Source organism: Cladophialophora psammophila, assembly GCF_000585535.1.
Source record: "Cladophialophora psammophila CBS 110553 chromosome Unknown aczJe-supercont1.15, whole genome shotgun sequence".
NCBI classification, from domain to species: Eukaryota; Fungi; Ascomycota; class Eurotiomycetes; order Chaetothyriales; family Herpotrichiellaceae; genus Cladophialophora; species Cladophialophora psammophila.
The window spans coordinates 583,492-599,572 of NW_006912936.1; the positions used below are offsets into that span (position 1 = coordinate 583,492).

General features: G+C 52.9%; 7 protein-coding genes across 7 annotated transcripts; 3 read left to right on the forward strand and 4 right to left on the reverse strand.

Annotated features, from left to right (window-relative positions):
- Positions 1-343: 343 nt before the first annotated feature.
- On the forward strand, positions 344-1,255 carry A1O5_09145 (uncharacterized protein; the record flags this gene model as incomplete). The annotated part of the gene is made up of 1 exon (XM_007749725.1): positions 344-1,255. The coding sequence occupies one exon, from the start codon at positions 344-346 to the stop codon at positions 1,253-1,255; it is 912 nt and encodes a 303-aa protein (XP_007747915.1).
- Positions 1,256-2,253: 998 nt separating this feature from the next.
- Positions 2,254-4,116, forward strand: A1O5_09146 (uncharacterized protein; the record flags this gene model as incomplete). The annotated part of the gene is made up of 1 exon (XM_007749726.1): positions 2,254-4,116. The coding sequence occupies one exon, from the start codon at positions 2,254-2,256 to the stop codon at positions 4,114-4,116; it is 1,863 nt and encodes a 620-aa protein (XP_007747916.1).
- Positions 4,117-4,895: 779 nt separating this feature from the next.
- A1O5_09147 (uncharacterized protein) lies at positions 4,896-8,598 on the reverse strand (the record flags this gene model as incomplete). The annotated part of the gene is made up of 3 exons (XM_007749727.1): positions 4,896-7,058; positions 7,112-7,365; positions 7,419-8,598. The coding sequence occupies 3 exons, from the start codon at positions 8,596-8,598 to the stop codon at positions 4,896-4,898; spliced, it is 3,597 nt and encodes a 1,198-aa protein (XP_007747917.1).
- Positions 8,599-9,850: 1,252 nt separating this feature from the next.
- A1O5_09148 (GTP-binding protein rho2) lies at positions 9,851-10,596 on the forward strand (the record flags this gene model as incomplete). Its single annotated transcript, XM_007749728.1, has 2 exons — positions 9,851-9,888; positions 10,026-10,596. The coding sequence occupies 2 exons, from the start codon at positions 9,851-9,853 to the stop codon at positions 10,594-10,596; spliced, it is 609 nt and encodes a 202-aa protein (XP_007747918.1).
- An 812-nt stretch (positions 10,597-11,408) lies between these two features.
- A1O5_09149 (uncharacterized protein) lies at positions 11,409-12,251 on the reverse strand (the record flags this gene model as incomplete). The annotated part of the gene is made up of 2 exons (XM_007749729.1): positions 11,409-11,863; positions 12,047-12,251. 2 exons carry the CDS (start codon positions 12,249-12,251, stop codon positions 11,409-11,411), a joined length of 660 nt encoding a protein of 219 aa, XP_007747919.1.
- Positions 12,252-12,726: 475 nt separating this feature from the next.
- Positions 12,727-14,036, reverse strand: A1O5_09150 (uncharacterized protein; the record flags this gene model as incomplete). Its single annotated transcript, XM_007749730.1, has 2 exons — positions 12,727-12,774; positions 12,828-14,036. The coding sequence occupies 2 exons, from the start codon at positions 14,034-14,036 to the stop codon at positions 12,727-12,729; spliced, it is 1,257 nt and encodes a 418-aa protein (XP_007747920.1).
- A 496-nt stretch (positions 14,037-14,532) lies between these two features.
- On the reverse strand, positions 14,533-15,374 carry A1O5_09151 (uncharacterized protein; the record flags this gene model as incomplete). Its single annotated transcript, XM_007749731.1, has 2 exons — positions 14,533-14,679; positions 14,742-15,374. The coding sequence occupies 2 exons, from the start codon at positions 15,372-15,374 to the stop codon at positions 14,533-14,535; spliced, it is 780 nt and encodes a 259-aa protein (XP_007747921.1).
- Positions 15,375-16,081: the final 707 nt, after the last annotated feature.

The window sequence follows — 16,081 nt, forward strand, 5'->3', positions numbered from 1 at the left end:
CTCATTTTGCCCGCAGTTGTTAGAATTATGGCGACGTGCTCTCGACGCGTGGGCACGCCAGCATTCTCCCAAAGAACCAGGATAGAGCGGAGGGCGGAGACCGCACCCCACGCCTATCGCCCCCACGAGTGTGAAGGTTTCGACCCGGAGCCTTGGGCTACCCCAAGGGTGGTGGCGTCGGGCTTTCGCCGTTAGCAGTGGGGAACCATGGCGAGCCGTGAGGGTGAACTGGGAGAGAATAATTGCTGAGTGAATGGTGGAATATATTCCTTCAGGTCGATAATTAAGTCGAGAACAAAAGACCAAAGACCAGATAAGAGCTTCCTTTGAAAGGAGTATCAATATGACGATCTCCTATCCGACAGTGTCGCCACTTCGTTGCGGCTATCTCTCACCTCCAGCATCGAAATTCCTCGCGGATGCCAAAGAAGGGGAGAAATTGACCATGCCGTCAATGGCTTTCTTGATTCAGCATTCCGCATCAAAGTCAAAGATTGTCTTTGACCTGAGCATCCGGAAAGACCTGACCAAATACCACCCTGGACTGCAAAAGCACCTTGAAACGAGACATCCATTAAGCAGCGAAGACGATGTGAAGTCAGCGTTGGCGCTGGGAAACGTCGACGCCTCACAGATCGACTATGTGATCATGAGCCACGTGCATTGGGACCATGTGGGTACCCCATCTGATTTCACCTCTGCAACTTTTATTGCCGGCCACAATACGGGCAAGCTGCTCAGAAATGAAATGGGACCGGACCTAGCAAACCCGTTCTTCGAGCCCGACCTACTGCCGATGGATCGCACGATCGAATTGCCAGCAACACCGAGCCCCAAGACTGGTGAGGTGTTTGACGAGGCTCACAGATGGTATTGGCGGCCCATATCTCCGATTCAAAATGCCATTGACATGTTCAACGATGGCACCGTTTACATCGTGGACAGCCCAGGTCATTTACCCGGTCATTTGAACGCCTTGGTACGAGTTGCTGTTGACAAATGGGTGTACTTAGCTGCTGATGCTTGTCATCACATGCGGATTTTCAAAGGCGAGACGGATTTCGGGTCCTGGAAAGATGACAAGGGTCGAACAACCACAATCCATAAAGATCTCGAAGCAGCATACAAGACGCTAAACACCATGCGCGTGCTTCAAAGGGATGGGCTAAACGGCATCCCGGTCGAGATTGTCCTCGCACATGATGGAGAGTGGCAGGAGAAAAATGCGGACCATTTCTTCCCAAATCATCTTTAGTGGAGTGGCGTGGCTGGCTTTGTATAGGACTTTGATGTAGATACTGGGATATGTGGCATCGCTGGATGACATATTAAACTCCATATGCCATGATCACGCGACTTGGAGCCATCAGGTACTGATTCGATGAGGCGGCAGGACCCCCGGTTACAACGTTGTCATTGACACAGGCCTCCGTACGGCAATAACGTGCTCTGCGGTCGTTCCCACGCACGATTGCCGAGGTTGAGATACAAGTGGGATCTGGTCTCGTTGCTTTGTAGCGATCCCTCTCTGTGCATACATGCGAGTCCGCAGCAGGCGGGAAGAAGCTTGCGAGCTTCGGTCTCGTCTCCCCGGATTTGTCCCAGTAAGAACTGTTTTCCGTGGGGTGGGATTCTGCTCATCCCATCTCGGTGGATATCATCTCTGCGCCTGCCACATGCAAAATGCCGGCACGAATTTGCTAGGTCGCAGATTTGGGGTCGTACCCTCGTCCACGAAGGTTCAGCTAGCCCCCACAACATAGGATTGATAGTTTCTGGCACTTTTCTTGGAGACGTTTGGAGATGGTTGTACCTGCGTTCTCCAGAAGGATCTCCTTGCATGGTTGTGGAGTGTCTGGCGATCTACCGCGGCACTTCTCCTTCGAATAACAGGGTCTTGTGTCAACCAATGCCATCATTCGTATAACGTCTCCAACGGTGCCCGAGCATGGCCGTTGTTGGACACTCGATTAGAGCAACTCTATGGATTTCTCTAAGACGAAATGTGCCGAGTACGAGGTAGAAAACTGGTGGACATGTTAAAGTTTGGGTCCCGTTGGAATCTAGGCATTTCATTTGTTCAGACTCGTCGGGCTCCACCGCGTCCGATGTCTCGGCATCAACTCCGCTCCGCTGATGGGTCGCGAGCTTTTTCTCCCGCCTGCGCGTTGAACGCAACCTCACACTAATAAAAAAGAATACAGACGTCCAAAGGCCTCGGCCCGGATTCATAGGCAATAAATATATGACAAGATGAACCCAGTGCAGGGCACGTTGATGCCCTTTCTCTACCCTTGCCTTTTCCAGGCCTCTGCGAACTGCCTGCGCGCTCAAGCTCGTCGGATTCAACTTCACACCCGCCCCCGGTTCCAACATCTACACCAATCCAGTCGACTCTATAAACCGTCCGTTGCGGAAAACGATGCGTCTCTCATCGCCCCTACCTTCGAGGCTCCTGTACCACTGACCCCTGCTGCATTGACCCACCTGAACCCTTCACCGGACGATTACTCCCGCTCGATCTTTGTCGACAAATGCCAAATAACCATCCACGCGGGCTCCGGTGGGAGTGGATGCGTGTCATTCCTACGCGACGCTCACATAGCCGATGGGCCGCCCAACGGCGGCGACGGCGGGTCTGGAGGAAGTGTTTTCATCCAGGCCGTCTCTGGACAAACTTCCCTTCATAAACTTGCCAGACGAGGTGTCATAAAAGCCGGTCGCGGCATAGGGGGGCAAGGCAAATCCCAAGGTGGACGCAGGGGGGAGGATATCTGCGTCCAGGTCCCTGTGGGGACGGTCGTGCGAGAAATATGGCGCAGCGATCCCAGCGCGGAAGAGGAAATTCGCATCAAAGAACTCCGCGCCATGAGTGATGAACCAGACCTCTTCAAGATGCCGGATAATGGTCTAAGAAATAGATTCATCATCTACGCCGGCGCCACAACTGCAGACGACCGTCAACAGATCTCTTCACATTTGCCCTCGCTCACTTCTCACATGCTGAAGCCCAGAAAGTCCCATCTCGCCATCCTGCAGCCTCGGGCACCTATCCATTTAGACCTGGATAAGCCCATGGACAAACCCATCCTCCTCGCCGCAGGGGCGGTGGGCGGGCTAGGAAACCCGCACTTTGCGACGAAATCCGACCCCAAGCCGAAGTTCGCGACGAAGGGTGAATTAGGCGTGCGGATTAAACTCGAGTTGGAGCTCAAGTTGCTAGCGGATGTGGGACTGGTTGGGTTACCTAATGCTGGCAAAAGTACATTCACGCGCGCGATATCCAATTCAAGGACGAGGATAGGCGACTGGGCGTTCACCACTCTCGCACCCACCATCGGAACGGTGATCCTGGATAACAACGAAGGGCGTCCATTAGTGCGTTCCGGCGTCCCATCCGGACACCCAGATAACTCCTCTTCATCTAGAAGCATCATCCCGCGTCAATCCTTTACCGTCGCGGACATTCCCGGACTCATCGAAGACGCCCATCTAGACAAGGGTCTCGGGCTCTCTTTCCTCCGACACATTGAACGGGCAAGGATCTTGGCATTTGTGGTGGATTTGTCTGCTGGAGATGCCGTCACGCAGCTGAAGGCCTTGTGGAAGGAGGTCGGGGAATACGAGAACCTCCGGGATCGAGAAGTGAGTGAACAGACGGAGCGGAGGCTAATCAATTGGTCCCCCTTCGAAGCCCAAGCTGCGCCAGCCACCGGGGACGGACTCTTCAACGACGAAGGAGAGGAAATGTCAATATTTCCTTCAAGCTCCGCCTCCTCCCGTACATCCTCATCCACACTCGAGCCATTGGCTTATCCGCCCATCAGCGCGAAACCCTGGTTCGTCATCGCCACAAAAGCAGACATCTCTCATTCGGTGGCAGCCGCCGCGACGACACCAGAAGCCAACGCTGCGTCAACGCAGGCAAACTTTCTTTCTCTGGCAGCATATATGAAGCAAGTGGAGCACGGGCAAGTCGAACATCCCAGCGGGAAACAAAACGGATGGCGGAATCGCGTAGCTGCTATACCCGTTAGCGCTATAAGGGGAGAGGGGATCGATAAGGTGATGAGATATACGGCGGGCGTCTTGGACAGCCTTGTCATTGGGCGGTAGGTTGTGAGCTACCAGACAGGGGATGGACGGAGTGAGATGAAAAGTGGGGTCCCATGAAAGCAGGGTGACGTGCTTGAGACTGGAAGGGCTCAGGGACAGAGAAAAGGAGAAAAGGGAGGAGACTCAAAGAAACTCGGCGGGTTTAACGTACTAGGGCGATAGTGATCTAGTCGCAGGCATGAGACGCGAAGGCAGGGGGGGAACTTTATACGCTCGGGTGTTGCGATATATGGCTCAGGCAATGCCCCGATTACAAGGACGGGCTCGTTGAAGATATACCACTCGGAAAATGGCATTCAGGTGCTCATCCCTCGAGTGATATTAAGGTATAAATGCAAGCATGGTCACAGAATACACTCGAAAGAATCAACCAGACGGAGGTCGTACCTATACTTGACCCCTTAAAAATATGAAGGCGGAGAGCATCTCCTTGCCAAACTGTAGAGATGCAGTGGTATTCAGCTATTCAGCCCTCTAGGCATTAAAGCTGCTCTCTGTGAATATTCTTACGTGGTCTTGACGACAATCCCACCGCTCAGTGTTGACGCCATTGAGGTGAGGCCTTGGGACAGATACCGTCCCTACCTCTATGAGAAGCACCAGCGGACGCACACCATTCCCTCTCATACGAAACCCGAATGAACAATGAAACCCACAGAAGCGCCGCCAGCTCAATGAGTCGCCGACATACTCCTTCGGTATTGGTGAGCATTAAGTTGCAGTAAGTTCTCTCTGCGCAACAGCTCTCTGCCAAATTTGGTTCTTGGGGGAGTCAACCACTAGAAACTCCTACCTGGAGGTCCGAAGCTGTTTGGTTGGCCGACGATGCCGCCCAATGGACTGGCGTGATGGATATGCTGACTATGACCCAGTAAAGGGCTTCCTATCTCACCAACGCTGCCTCTGGGCTGTTGACTCGGGGCATCCTCGACGAATTTGATGACTTGACCTCTAGCTTTGTCAATGATCACCTCAAAGGATCCGCCGCCATTTTGTGAGTTGCCTTCGGTGTCACAAATCCCAAGCATTTCGTCCATGGAAACTGGAGGTTCACCTGGTCCTTTGAGACTCTCCAGCAGTCTGAGAACATTCTGCACCGGATGATACCCATCGGCGCTCGCAACCGGGATTTGCGACAACTGACGACAAGCTTGGACAAGCATAAGTCTGACGGCAATCGGACGTGGGAGATGGGACCTTGAAATAGCTTGAGGTCCAGAACCGATGGCTCCAAAGGGGGGTTGAGCCCAGCCAGGACTGGGACGTTGCGAACCGGGCGGGCCCCAGCTAGGAGTAGGAGCCATGCCAGGATTGAAGCCACCCCAACCAGGGTTCCCCATACCGAAAGGCTCCTGCTTGTGCTCGGGGAAGCTGCTCGCGAATGGTATCCTCGTAGATCCGGGCGGACCGACAGGTGGGAGACTCATGCGTGCATCCGAATTTTCCAAGAACGGCGCATCCGAATCATCCAACAACGCCTTGCTACCAAGCTGCGTAGTCAAGTAATCAACATCGACGTCCGGAGTATTTTGTGGTCTCTGTTTGTCCGGGGTTGTGCTGGATGGTCGAGCAATGGGTCCTAGTCCAGGACCTAGTCCAGGTCTTCCTATTGGCGCCTGCTCACTGGACGGTTGCCTGGAATGCACTTGAGGTTTGGGCGCTGGCTGTTGATTGACAATAGGGGGCACTTGACCTGGAGCTTGTGGGACAAAGGGCATTTGTTGACCCGGTTGGAAAGGTCTTGGAAACCCTGGAGGATACTGCATGCCATTCTGGGCGAATCGCTGCTGGTTACCCATAGGAGGGCCCTGGTACATGTGCATCGGAGGCATCATAGTTGGCATCATTCCTGGAGCACCCATCGGGGGACCACTTACTCCCAAACCAGGCAATCCATTCATATGGAACGAGTATTGCCCCCGGCCGTGGTTGTTCAGAGGCGACCTTGGAGCGGAAGGTTGCGGGTGATGAAGTGGCGGAGGTTGCCCTTGTGCTTTCGCCGCCTGGCCTAAACCTGGTGTCTGAGGCATGGCGACAGTTGCTGGAGAAGCAGAACTTCGGGATGCCTCGGTGCTAGCTTTTTGTGATCTGGGAGACGAGCCATGAGAATGCTGCCCGGGTTGCGAAGGTTGTCGATTCCGTACAGGTGTTGGGACCTTGGGAGGAATGATCGGAGTTGCAACAGAAACGTGTGGCGACTGTATGCTCGGACCGCGCGAAGGAGGCTGTAGCCCTGGAGGGAGAGCCACAGGCTGTTGTTTTGTCGGGTGTTGATGGGCTGCACGCTCCTTGGTCTCCTTTTCCACCCTCAGAGCCGCCTCTTTTTCCTTTCGTGCCTGCTCTTCCTTGGTTTTTCTCTCGCGGTCTTCCTTCGCTTTTCGCTCCCTAGCCTCCTTCTCCTTGGCTTCTCGCTCCTCGCGTTCCTTCTTTTTTGTCTCCTCGCGTCTCTGCCTTTCTCGCTCCTTCGCTTCGCGTGCCTTGCGTTCTTGTTCAGCTTGTCGCTCGCGCGCTTCCAGCTGCTTCCGGTGCTTCTCGGCTTCCTTGCGTAGCCTTTCTTCTTCGGCAGCCTTCTTCTCAGCTTCGCGCTTCCTTCGCTGCTCTTCGCGACGATGCCGCTGTTCCTCTAACCGCTTTTCTTCCAATTCTCGCACGGCCGCTTCCTGGGCCGCTTTCTCGGCTTCCTTCTTGGCCTTCTCCTCGTCCTTTGCTTGTTTCTGGAGTCGCTTTTTCTCCTTCCGTTTGGCTGCTTCTCGGGCTTTCTTTGCTTCTCGCTGTGAGTCGAGTCGGCTCTCTTCATCTAATTCCTCGAGCAATTTTCTCTGTCGTTCCGCGGCAACTTTCTCTCGGTATGCGGTCAAGACACGTTGTTCGAACATTCGAGCAGCAAAAATTTGGAACATTCGTCGACCTTCTTCCATGCGCTGTTCTTCGGTCATGGAATCCTAAGGCAAACGGTCAGAAGTTTTGCCGAGCACGGAGATTAGCCACCACTGACCATGTCATCGCCCTCGAAATCGTCCTCTTCTTGGGAGTCATAGTCCTCGTCATCCTCCTCATCGTCATAGTCATCATCGTCATCTATGGGAGGATGATTGTGACCTTGATGGATATCTCGATGAGCTAATGAAGAGGAATGGTAGCGAATATCTTCCTCACGTTGCATGCGTCTCTCCGCCAATTGCTCCATCATGTCTATGAAATGTTTTCCATCGTTCTTCAGCAAGTCGTCCGCGACGGTTAGGATGCCATCTGTACAACCTGTTAGCCCATTACACCACTGTAGAAGAACATTTTGTCCAGACCCTTCACAGTAAGACTATTGCCGAATTGGAAAAAATCGGGTGGCCCAGGTGGCAGCCCATGATCATCAAGCTCTCCTTCATCATCACTATAGCCTTCGTCGTCCTCATCGTCGTACTCGTCGTCGTCCTCGAGATCTTCTTCGTCGTCTTCGATCTCGTTAACTCGACTTCGCGAAGGGTACGAACCAGCCATGGGATGTGTCGCTCGTTTGAATGGAGGCCGGGGCGGGGCCATCATCTGAGGGACGTTAGAGAGATCCGTGTTGTGGTTGGCAAACTGCTCGAGTTCCTCGTAGTAAGCGTCGTAAAGCACCTCCAACTCTTCTTCGATGGCGGTACGTTTTCGTCCACACACGGAGCAGCTGCAGGAATGCTTCTGCTGTTCCTTCATTTTGCGCAAGACAGCCTCCTTCTCGACCTTGACCAATGATCTTCGCTCATCTTCGCCCAACTCCAGCCAAAACTGCTTGATATTCTCCCGCTCAGCCTGGGTTGAAGTGTTCCAGATATGATCGCTCGAGAGTTTCTGGGAGGCTCGCATTGCGGCATTCGATAAGGGCGGGATGTTGGAGCGGGACAGCATCGTTGAAGTTCTCGACAAGGCGTCGGTGGTAGGTTTGGACTTCTTCCGCTTGGTGGTATTCAGCCAGGAACTGTCGTGCATTGCATCTGCACCTTCTCCATAGTTGGGATCTTCGTCGCCGCTGTAAAAAGCTTCTTCGGGGCTTCCAATATCGGGGTAGGCAGGGTCTGCGGGATCTGGATAGTCAGGCTCTTCGGTGAAATAACCCTTTACTGGTCCGCGGCCTTGTTTAACTGGCGGGAACTGTCCGTTTGGTTTGGGTTGTGTCGCAGAAACATGGCCATTTGGCATTGGCATGTCCGCCTTCTCCGCCGCCCGTTTTGCAGCCTCTTTTTCCCGTCTCTTTTGCTTTTTGCGATTGACCGCCGGGGTGTGAGCAGGCTCTCCAGCCGATTCAGTGGTATCACCCGTCTTCAGATCTGCGTCTAGCTTTGCATGCGAAGGCTGGCTGTTTAGCGAGGGTGTGGAAGACATGGCCGGCCCCGAGTTTTGCAGGGGTTGAGGTTGTGCAGGCGCATCTTTTGCAGAAGTGTTGGAGGGCAACGGCTGTGGTTTGGCAGCATTAACCTGAGTGTTGGCTTTCTTTTTGGAAGGCATAGCGCCAGACCGTCACTAAAGGACTGTTAAGTTCGATATCGATCTCGGTCTCGCTAGGTTCACATCAAAGGCACGGCGGTTTCGGTTGCTGGTGGGGTATCACAAATTGGCAGGTGACGAGCACAGGAGACGCCGTATGGGAAGCAAAGAAAGAGGGTGAGAGAAGGGAGAATCCAACGAGCCGAAGGCGTTGGAAGGGAGAAAGCGAGGGTATGGTAGGAGGATGGTGGCTCCAGTTTGTTTGAATTGTAGGAAGTTGAGTTGCTCGACGTTCAAAGTCCCAAATCCAGTCCGAGTCTGGGCCAACTTCGGTTTCGTGGGGCGGCGACGTCCAGTTGAGGCTGTGACTGCGTTTGAAGGGCCAGTGCCTCCCTGGTGTGCCTTCGTGGTGGCCCCAAGGAAGTTGCGGTACAGCAAAGGGGCCTTTACGGCACTTGGGCACCTTCGCTGCCCACCAGAGGAGAGTTCAATAATTGCCCCGTCACCACCGCCAGCATCGTGGTACTCCAATTATATACCTTCTCCTCGCAGTTCTTACACCTACCCAGGTATTCACACGCACACAGTAAAGCGACATTGAGAAGACACACAGATTCACCCCAATCTCAAGCCTTGGATAACTCACATCTACCATTGCATCATCATCATCTACTTACTGATTTGACCGGAAGAACTGCTCCTTATCGCGAGATCCAGACCCCTGGTCCCTAAGAGATCTATTTGTGGCTGCGCCTCAACCACCCTCTCCTCTCCCAGTCGCTGTGCCGCTTGAGGTGGATTTGTTCTCCGTTGGACCCCACGAACTCCCAGCGGACTAGTCTCAGTTATTCAGAAACAAGATAGCCTGCTCTCTCTTCCTCAGCTACAATACAAAAGATCGTTGCAGTCGACTGAAACTGCGGCTGGCGGTGCCGGTCGCTGGTGGAGGTGAACGTACCCCGTTTGTGGATTGGTCTTGACTGGCTTCGCTGGCTTTGCTGTATGCGACCTCACTTGCGTCCAGTTACACCAGGCCGCTCCTCCACTCCCCTTTGACTTCATTTCAGCTCGTCGTCAAATTTATCCACTGCACAACAACGACTTAAGACTCTTTGAGCCCTCCTTCTGCTTCCTCATTCCTCTACTCTGCAAGAGCTGCTCGCCATCTTCCTCCAAAGCCGCCGCGGTTCCTGAAGCTCTCCCCCGGACCACCGACTCTGTAGTGGTGTGATCTGCCTGCCCGTGGGACAGAGCCGCAACAGCTTCTACCGCCATGGCACAAAATCAGGCACAACAGAATGTGATGAGAAGGTATGTCGGCTCTCACCAATTCACCACCCACATGGTGGGAACAGTTGCCCGTCGAACTCAGCAATTCCCCTGCAAGGCTGCCTAGGTCACACGTTCCGCAAGACCTCCAGAACAATCACTAACGTCGCCTCGTGCAGGAAGCTTGTTATAATAGGTGATGGTGCCTGCGGCAAGACGTCACTGCTATCAGTCTTTACACTCGGCTATTTCCCGACTCACTACGTCCCAACCGTCTTCGAAAACTACGTCACAGATTGTCGGGTCGATGGCAGGTCAGTACAACTGGCTTTGTGGGACACAGCAGGGCAAGAAGACTATGAAAGATTGAGGCCCCTCGCATATGCAAAGTCACATGTCATTCTCATTGGCTTCAGCGTCGACAGCCCTGACAGTTTGGAGAACGTGCGGCACAAGTGGATCGAGGAAGCTCGCGAGCGATGTCCAGAAGTGCCTGTCATCCTGGTCGGCCTGAAGAAGGATCTGAGAGAAGACCCGATGGCGATCGAAGAGATGCGGAAGAGGAGCCAAAAGTTTGTTACGCCCCGGGAAGGCGCCGAGATGGCCCAGGCTTGCGGTGCTCGCAAATACCTTGAATGTTCAAGCTTGACGGGCGAAGGTGTGGATGATGTCTTCGAGGCTGCCACAAGAGCTGCTCTTCTGACGTTCAATGGTAAGCAAGGTGGAGGCGGATGCTGTGTCATTCTATGATTCACAACGGGCTATGGCGAACTTGGATGAACACGTGCTGGATTTGAAAGCACGACAGGTGGCCGTTTCCTTTGATTCAACCCCAATCGGAGTATCTCTCATGCACAGATCCGATATCGATACTCAAAATTGCGAAAAGAAGACCATGTGCCTTTTCATCTTGGGGAAATGAAGTCCGGATTGGCATCCTCTCTGGGGACGGATCGAACCACACCGGACTTGGGTTTGAACCTGCGCGACACGAGGCGAACGAATTTTTCATACTCGATTTAGCGAATTGACATCAATGATCGACCTTCTACTAATCTCTCGTCTTTTCAACTCAGGTTTCGTGGTCGAAAAGGGCCGGCTACTGGCGAGAAAGATAAAAGTTTCCAAAAAGTTTTCCTCATTGTATATATACATGTTGATTCTTTCCGCTTGCTCTCTTTGGGAGAATAGGGCTGCTATTATGACAGCCCATGCTTGTCCGGGATTTAACAGTCCAGAGGCTGCCATTGTACTCCATGCAGCGTGTCACATCTGATTCGCCACCCTCTATACTATGAGAGCCTCGCCAGGAAAGGCCGCCTATTCCATTCTCCTCTCGCTTTAATATCTTCATTGTCGAGTGAAGCATGGCTTCTGTAGTCAATATCCTTTTACTGAATACCATTGCCAACCCTTGTCCGTCGCTGGCCGGCATAGTGATACAAAGTTCGATTCGCCAGTTTCGCCCATATCACCTTTTCTCCCGTGCCGCTGCCATTTAACCCTTTCCTCTTTTCCTCTCTCACGGTGCCGGCCAGAGATCTCATCACACCAACGTGAGATCAATGTCTTTTCCATGCGTAATCCCATATTTTGGCTTTGCTCGCGCTTCCTTCGGCGGCGGCGGCTTCTCCCCCTCCAACGCCCAGCCCGCCTGTGCTTCCCACCCACTCTACCAGACCTCTCGCGTACTCGATGGGGACACCTCCCTTCGCCCTGCCTCCTGATCCAGAAGCACCACCCACGCCCGAACCGCCGATGCCCCAGATGCCGGTCTTCATCTGGGCTTTCCTGAACAGGCGGCCCCCGTCGCTGGCTCCGACGCGGAGTTCTTCATTCGCATCGCGCATGGCGTTGTATTGGCGCTCCAACTCGAGCTCGCGGGACTTCTTGAGGTTGTGCCGGTACAGGTTCCATGCGCGGGTGATCGTCCAGTGCCGTAGGTATCTGTTGCGCGAGAAGCGGAGCGGCCGCGGCGTGAGGGTTGTGGGATGGTGCAGGAAGTAGCGGATTAAAGCTGCAATATGTGTTAGGACCTGAGGAAAAGAGAGGGAAGGAGGAACAAGGTTCGATTGAGCAGCATCAATTGCCGCAGCGTATTAGAAGTAGATGGTGTCACGCGAAAAGAAGAATGTATGAGTAGAAGGATGAAGGGGAAAGATGCGGAAGAGAGCGAAAAGGAACGCATAGAACGACTCACTTATTCGTCTATCAGGTCTGCCGCCCCCTTTCTTTTTTGCATAGTGGACGGCGCTCGTCGAGAAGGACAATCTCGAGTTTGTGGTCCCTTTTATCGCCGTATTGGTGCTCGAAGAAAGAGAAGTCGAAATCACTCTGCGGAGCGACGGTCGAGGTGCGATCTGGAAGACGTGTGCCAGCGCGGCACGGATCGACGAAGTGTGCATCTTCCAACCTTAGCCGCCGCAGGACTTTGTCTGGAGGTGGGAAGAATAGGTTACGCAGGAATCACTTGATATGGGAAACGGAAGTTGTCCAAATCTCAAGCTTGACCTCGATTGAAACCTTAGGCTTGGTTTTGGCGCAAACTTTCATGATGCAAGGCTGAAGCTTGGCACGTTTGCAATTACCAGCCTCGCATTGTTGCATGGTCACTCCACATCTACATTATGGCTGCATGGCATCTCCCCCCCATTTCATTCCTAAAGAGCGAGATCCAAAGCAATAGAGCTACTGGGTCCGAAGGGGCCCCATTAGTCCCAGATGACCTTCCAGCAGGCAACCGTGCTGGCTATCTATTATCGAGTGAAAACCTACCTCCCAATTGGCTGCCCACTTATCATAATCTCAGCCCAATCCATCAATTCATATTCAGTAACAGCTCTTAGGAACCCTTATACCGAATACTTTTTCGTTCGTTTGTCAAAATTCATAATGCGCCTTTGCCGATGTCCCTGGGCCAGCTTCCATCTGCAGTAAAGCAATAAAGCATCCTTGAGCACCACGAAAAGGCATCCACCTACCACGCTTCGTCCCCATTTCGTCGAAAGCAGTCCAGGCCGACCATTCGTGTAGTTGCGGTAAGTCAGCCACGATGACGGCAAGACGCAGCTGATGAGATTGCCCATTCCCGCAGCCACCGCAGGGAACACTAACGCTCCAATGACGGTCTGTCCGATACTCCCACTGCCATCAACGAGATCGTGGCGGCCTAATATCCGACGGACGTGTTGGTTCTCGGGGTGACCCTGTGCATTTCCCCCATTCCCGGCAAGGCCTGCCTGCTCTTCGCGTCCGTCTTCATCCTCTCCTTCGCCATTAAGATTGACGTCAATTTGAAGAATAAGTTCTCCATCCTCAACCGCCTCTTGCGCTTCGTCCTCATTGTCGTTGCCACCATTTTCAACTTGCGCCTCTCCTCGTTGAGAATGTCTGGGTTGCACTTCCGCCAGCCACTTGAGGTTGAGATCACGGAATGTCCAACGGTAGACACGGTTGTAGATCGATCTCATGGCAGGTAAACAAGCAAATACCGTGCTTGGCAGAGGCGGCCAGATGGTCATGTCAATGTCAAATTTGTCGGTGATCTGTGTAGAAAGAAGAATCAGACTGCTGCCGGGAAGGGCAAAATCGGCATAGTCAGTGCGGGCGAGAATCAGATTGACCGGAATCAGGCAGTACATCCAAGCAAACTCGGGCCGTTGTACGGCATATCTGAAAACTCGATCCGCATCCTCATGACCAAACACCAAATAGACAGATTGAAATCCGTGGAACCATGCTCCCGCCCATAATGTGCCCACAAAAGACAGACCCAGTCCCGGCAGGACTAACTTTCCAAGCGTGCGGTCAAGTGCGCGATAGCTGTCTACCACATAGCTTCTTGGTCTTGATATTCTGATTTCGGATTTGCATTGAGGGCATAGAATGTGTCCAGAGCCCTTGTTCTTGTTCTTAGGATTCTCGAGATCCGCCACCCAATCCAACAGGCACGCCTCATGGGCAGTCAAACTGCAAGAGCACGGCGAGCACCATACGGGGGGGTTGTTGGGATCGTCTTCACTTTTGTCGCTCATACATATCCAACATTTGGGTCCAAAGGTCGAGACGCGTGAAGGGGCCGGCGGTCTTGAATTAGAGTCATTCGTTGGATGCACGGCATCGGTATCCGACCGGGCTGGATCCCGGGATGATTGATGGAGCGCGACGGTATCAGAGCGTTCTGAATCCATCACCAAGGCTGATTGCGGCGGGGAGCAGATTGAGGTTTAATGAAGGAGGTCCAGGTAAAGGGAGGCAAGTGCCAGCCCTCGGGGAATAACCAGCTGCCAGCTTTTACTTAATCATACATCGCCTCCGAGTGTCGAATAGTAGCAGTAACATACACAGCAGAAATAGACCTTGGTTCCAGTTAGGCAACAGATCGTGTGTCTCAATTGTGGTTTGATTTACCGAGTAGAGTAGCAGGCTCGGTTTAACACCAAACCCGCCGCGCAGGATGCCGCAGATACGTAATTTGTTGCCATTACTTCTAGGCGCCATCAGAGTAGCCATTTTTAGCTAGCATGTCATTGTTTGGTTAAAACGGCAAGAAGTCGCCCAGTTCTGGCACTCCGCGTCGCTTCGATCGTCAGTGCATCTATTTTTATCTACTGGGTAGAAGTATTCGACTTTTCTTCGGCGGCTGGAACTACATACTCTTTGGATCTCAAGGAGATCTCAGCCCAATCACCGGGATGCTGGGCTGAGGTCATTCAGGGGTCTCTGGAGTTCTTCGCCCAACTGATAGCTGAGTACCATCTCCTCAAACCAGACCGACCCTTGAGATGGAAGGGGTTCTTCGTACGAAAACCCCTGGAGAATCACTTTCAGATCCTGCCAAGTTAAAACCTGCATTGACCAAGCCATCGCGAGCAACTTTCTGCGATGTACAATACCCACATCCTCGCGTTCAGATACTTGTTCCCCACGCCTCGTGCTGAAAATATCTCACACTGGTCTATGGCGTACCCTAGCGCATTCAAAAGTCGGCAGTTGTCATCAATGGGCACACCCATGATTCGTGGATTGTAATTTTTCCATCTTAGGAGTTGCGCCGATGCCGGTGCGAGGGCTTTGTGAGCATAAAGGTAGGCTTTAGCCATGTCAGTTAGGCTATCACGTTTGGGCTGCTCCTCGCTGTCCAGATAGTAACTAATCATCCGGCCGTGGCAGTGGAACGCGAGTGACACAGCAGAGGTCTGTACCAGCGGCAGAGGTGGAAGCCTCTCACTATCAGTATTCTGGATCTTTTTGTACTTGAGCGTCGGCCGGCTTTTTGTGAACCAAAACGAGACGGTCTTGTCTTCTATAATAGCATGATCCAGTTCTTCTTCGGGATTTATGGGCATATATGGAGCGGCCACGTCCCAAAGAGGCTTCAACACTGTAGGCAACCACTCGCCCTCATCAAATATCGGACGGCTAAGGAATCTAGAGGCAAATTGTAGATCCTTGTGGAGTTGGTACAATAACATCTTGTAATCCAGTCTTCGTTGTTTCCATTGCCGTCTGAAAACATGCAGCAGCATTTTGCCGAGCACAATCGCTCCGGCTAGATTGGCATTGATAATTTCGGCATTGAACAACGTGTTCATGTGCAGACAGCCACCAGTGTTTTGCAAGTCCTCATTGCGCGAAACTTTGTCTCGAAGTGTTCGAGTGCTTTGGCACGAGTATTTTAGGGCCACGGGCACATGCCAGGGTTCCCTCGAGCGACGAGCGAGCCACAGCGAGCCAAAGTGCCGAGCGCTGCCCTCCTCTCTTCAAGGGTAGCCACATTGTCTAGTCAATCTCGCGTGGCAAGCTGATTGAGGTTCTTGTCGCCAATTTTGAAGTGGTACGCCACCGGGAGAATGTAGTCGCGGTATAAAGATATGAGATTGTTCTCTCCAGGGCTAATTGCATTGGAGTAGACTTGAAACGGATCCGAATTTCCCCTACCCACGAGCGAGAGATGGGAAGTGGCTTTGGCGACAGGGTCGGGTGTCGTAAATTGTGTCTGCATTGAGGGGGTCTGCTGGTGAACCTCGTCTGTTTTAGGACGGAGTCTTCTCTGCCTCAATTCATGACTGATCTTCCGGGAAGACGAAGCTCGGAGAGCCCTAACATTCTCTCGACGCTTCCAGGCTCGATAATTTGTTTGAACGTGCGAATATATTCGATGCCTGTGCGGCGAGGCTTGCATATTTTCTGCATCATGGTGGTGCCAAAGTAACTGGTTGGTAAAATGCATGGC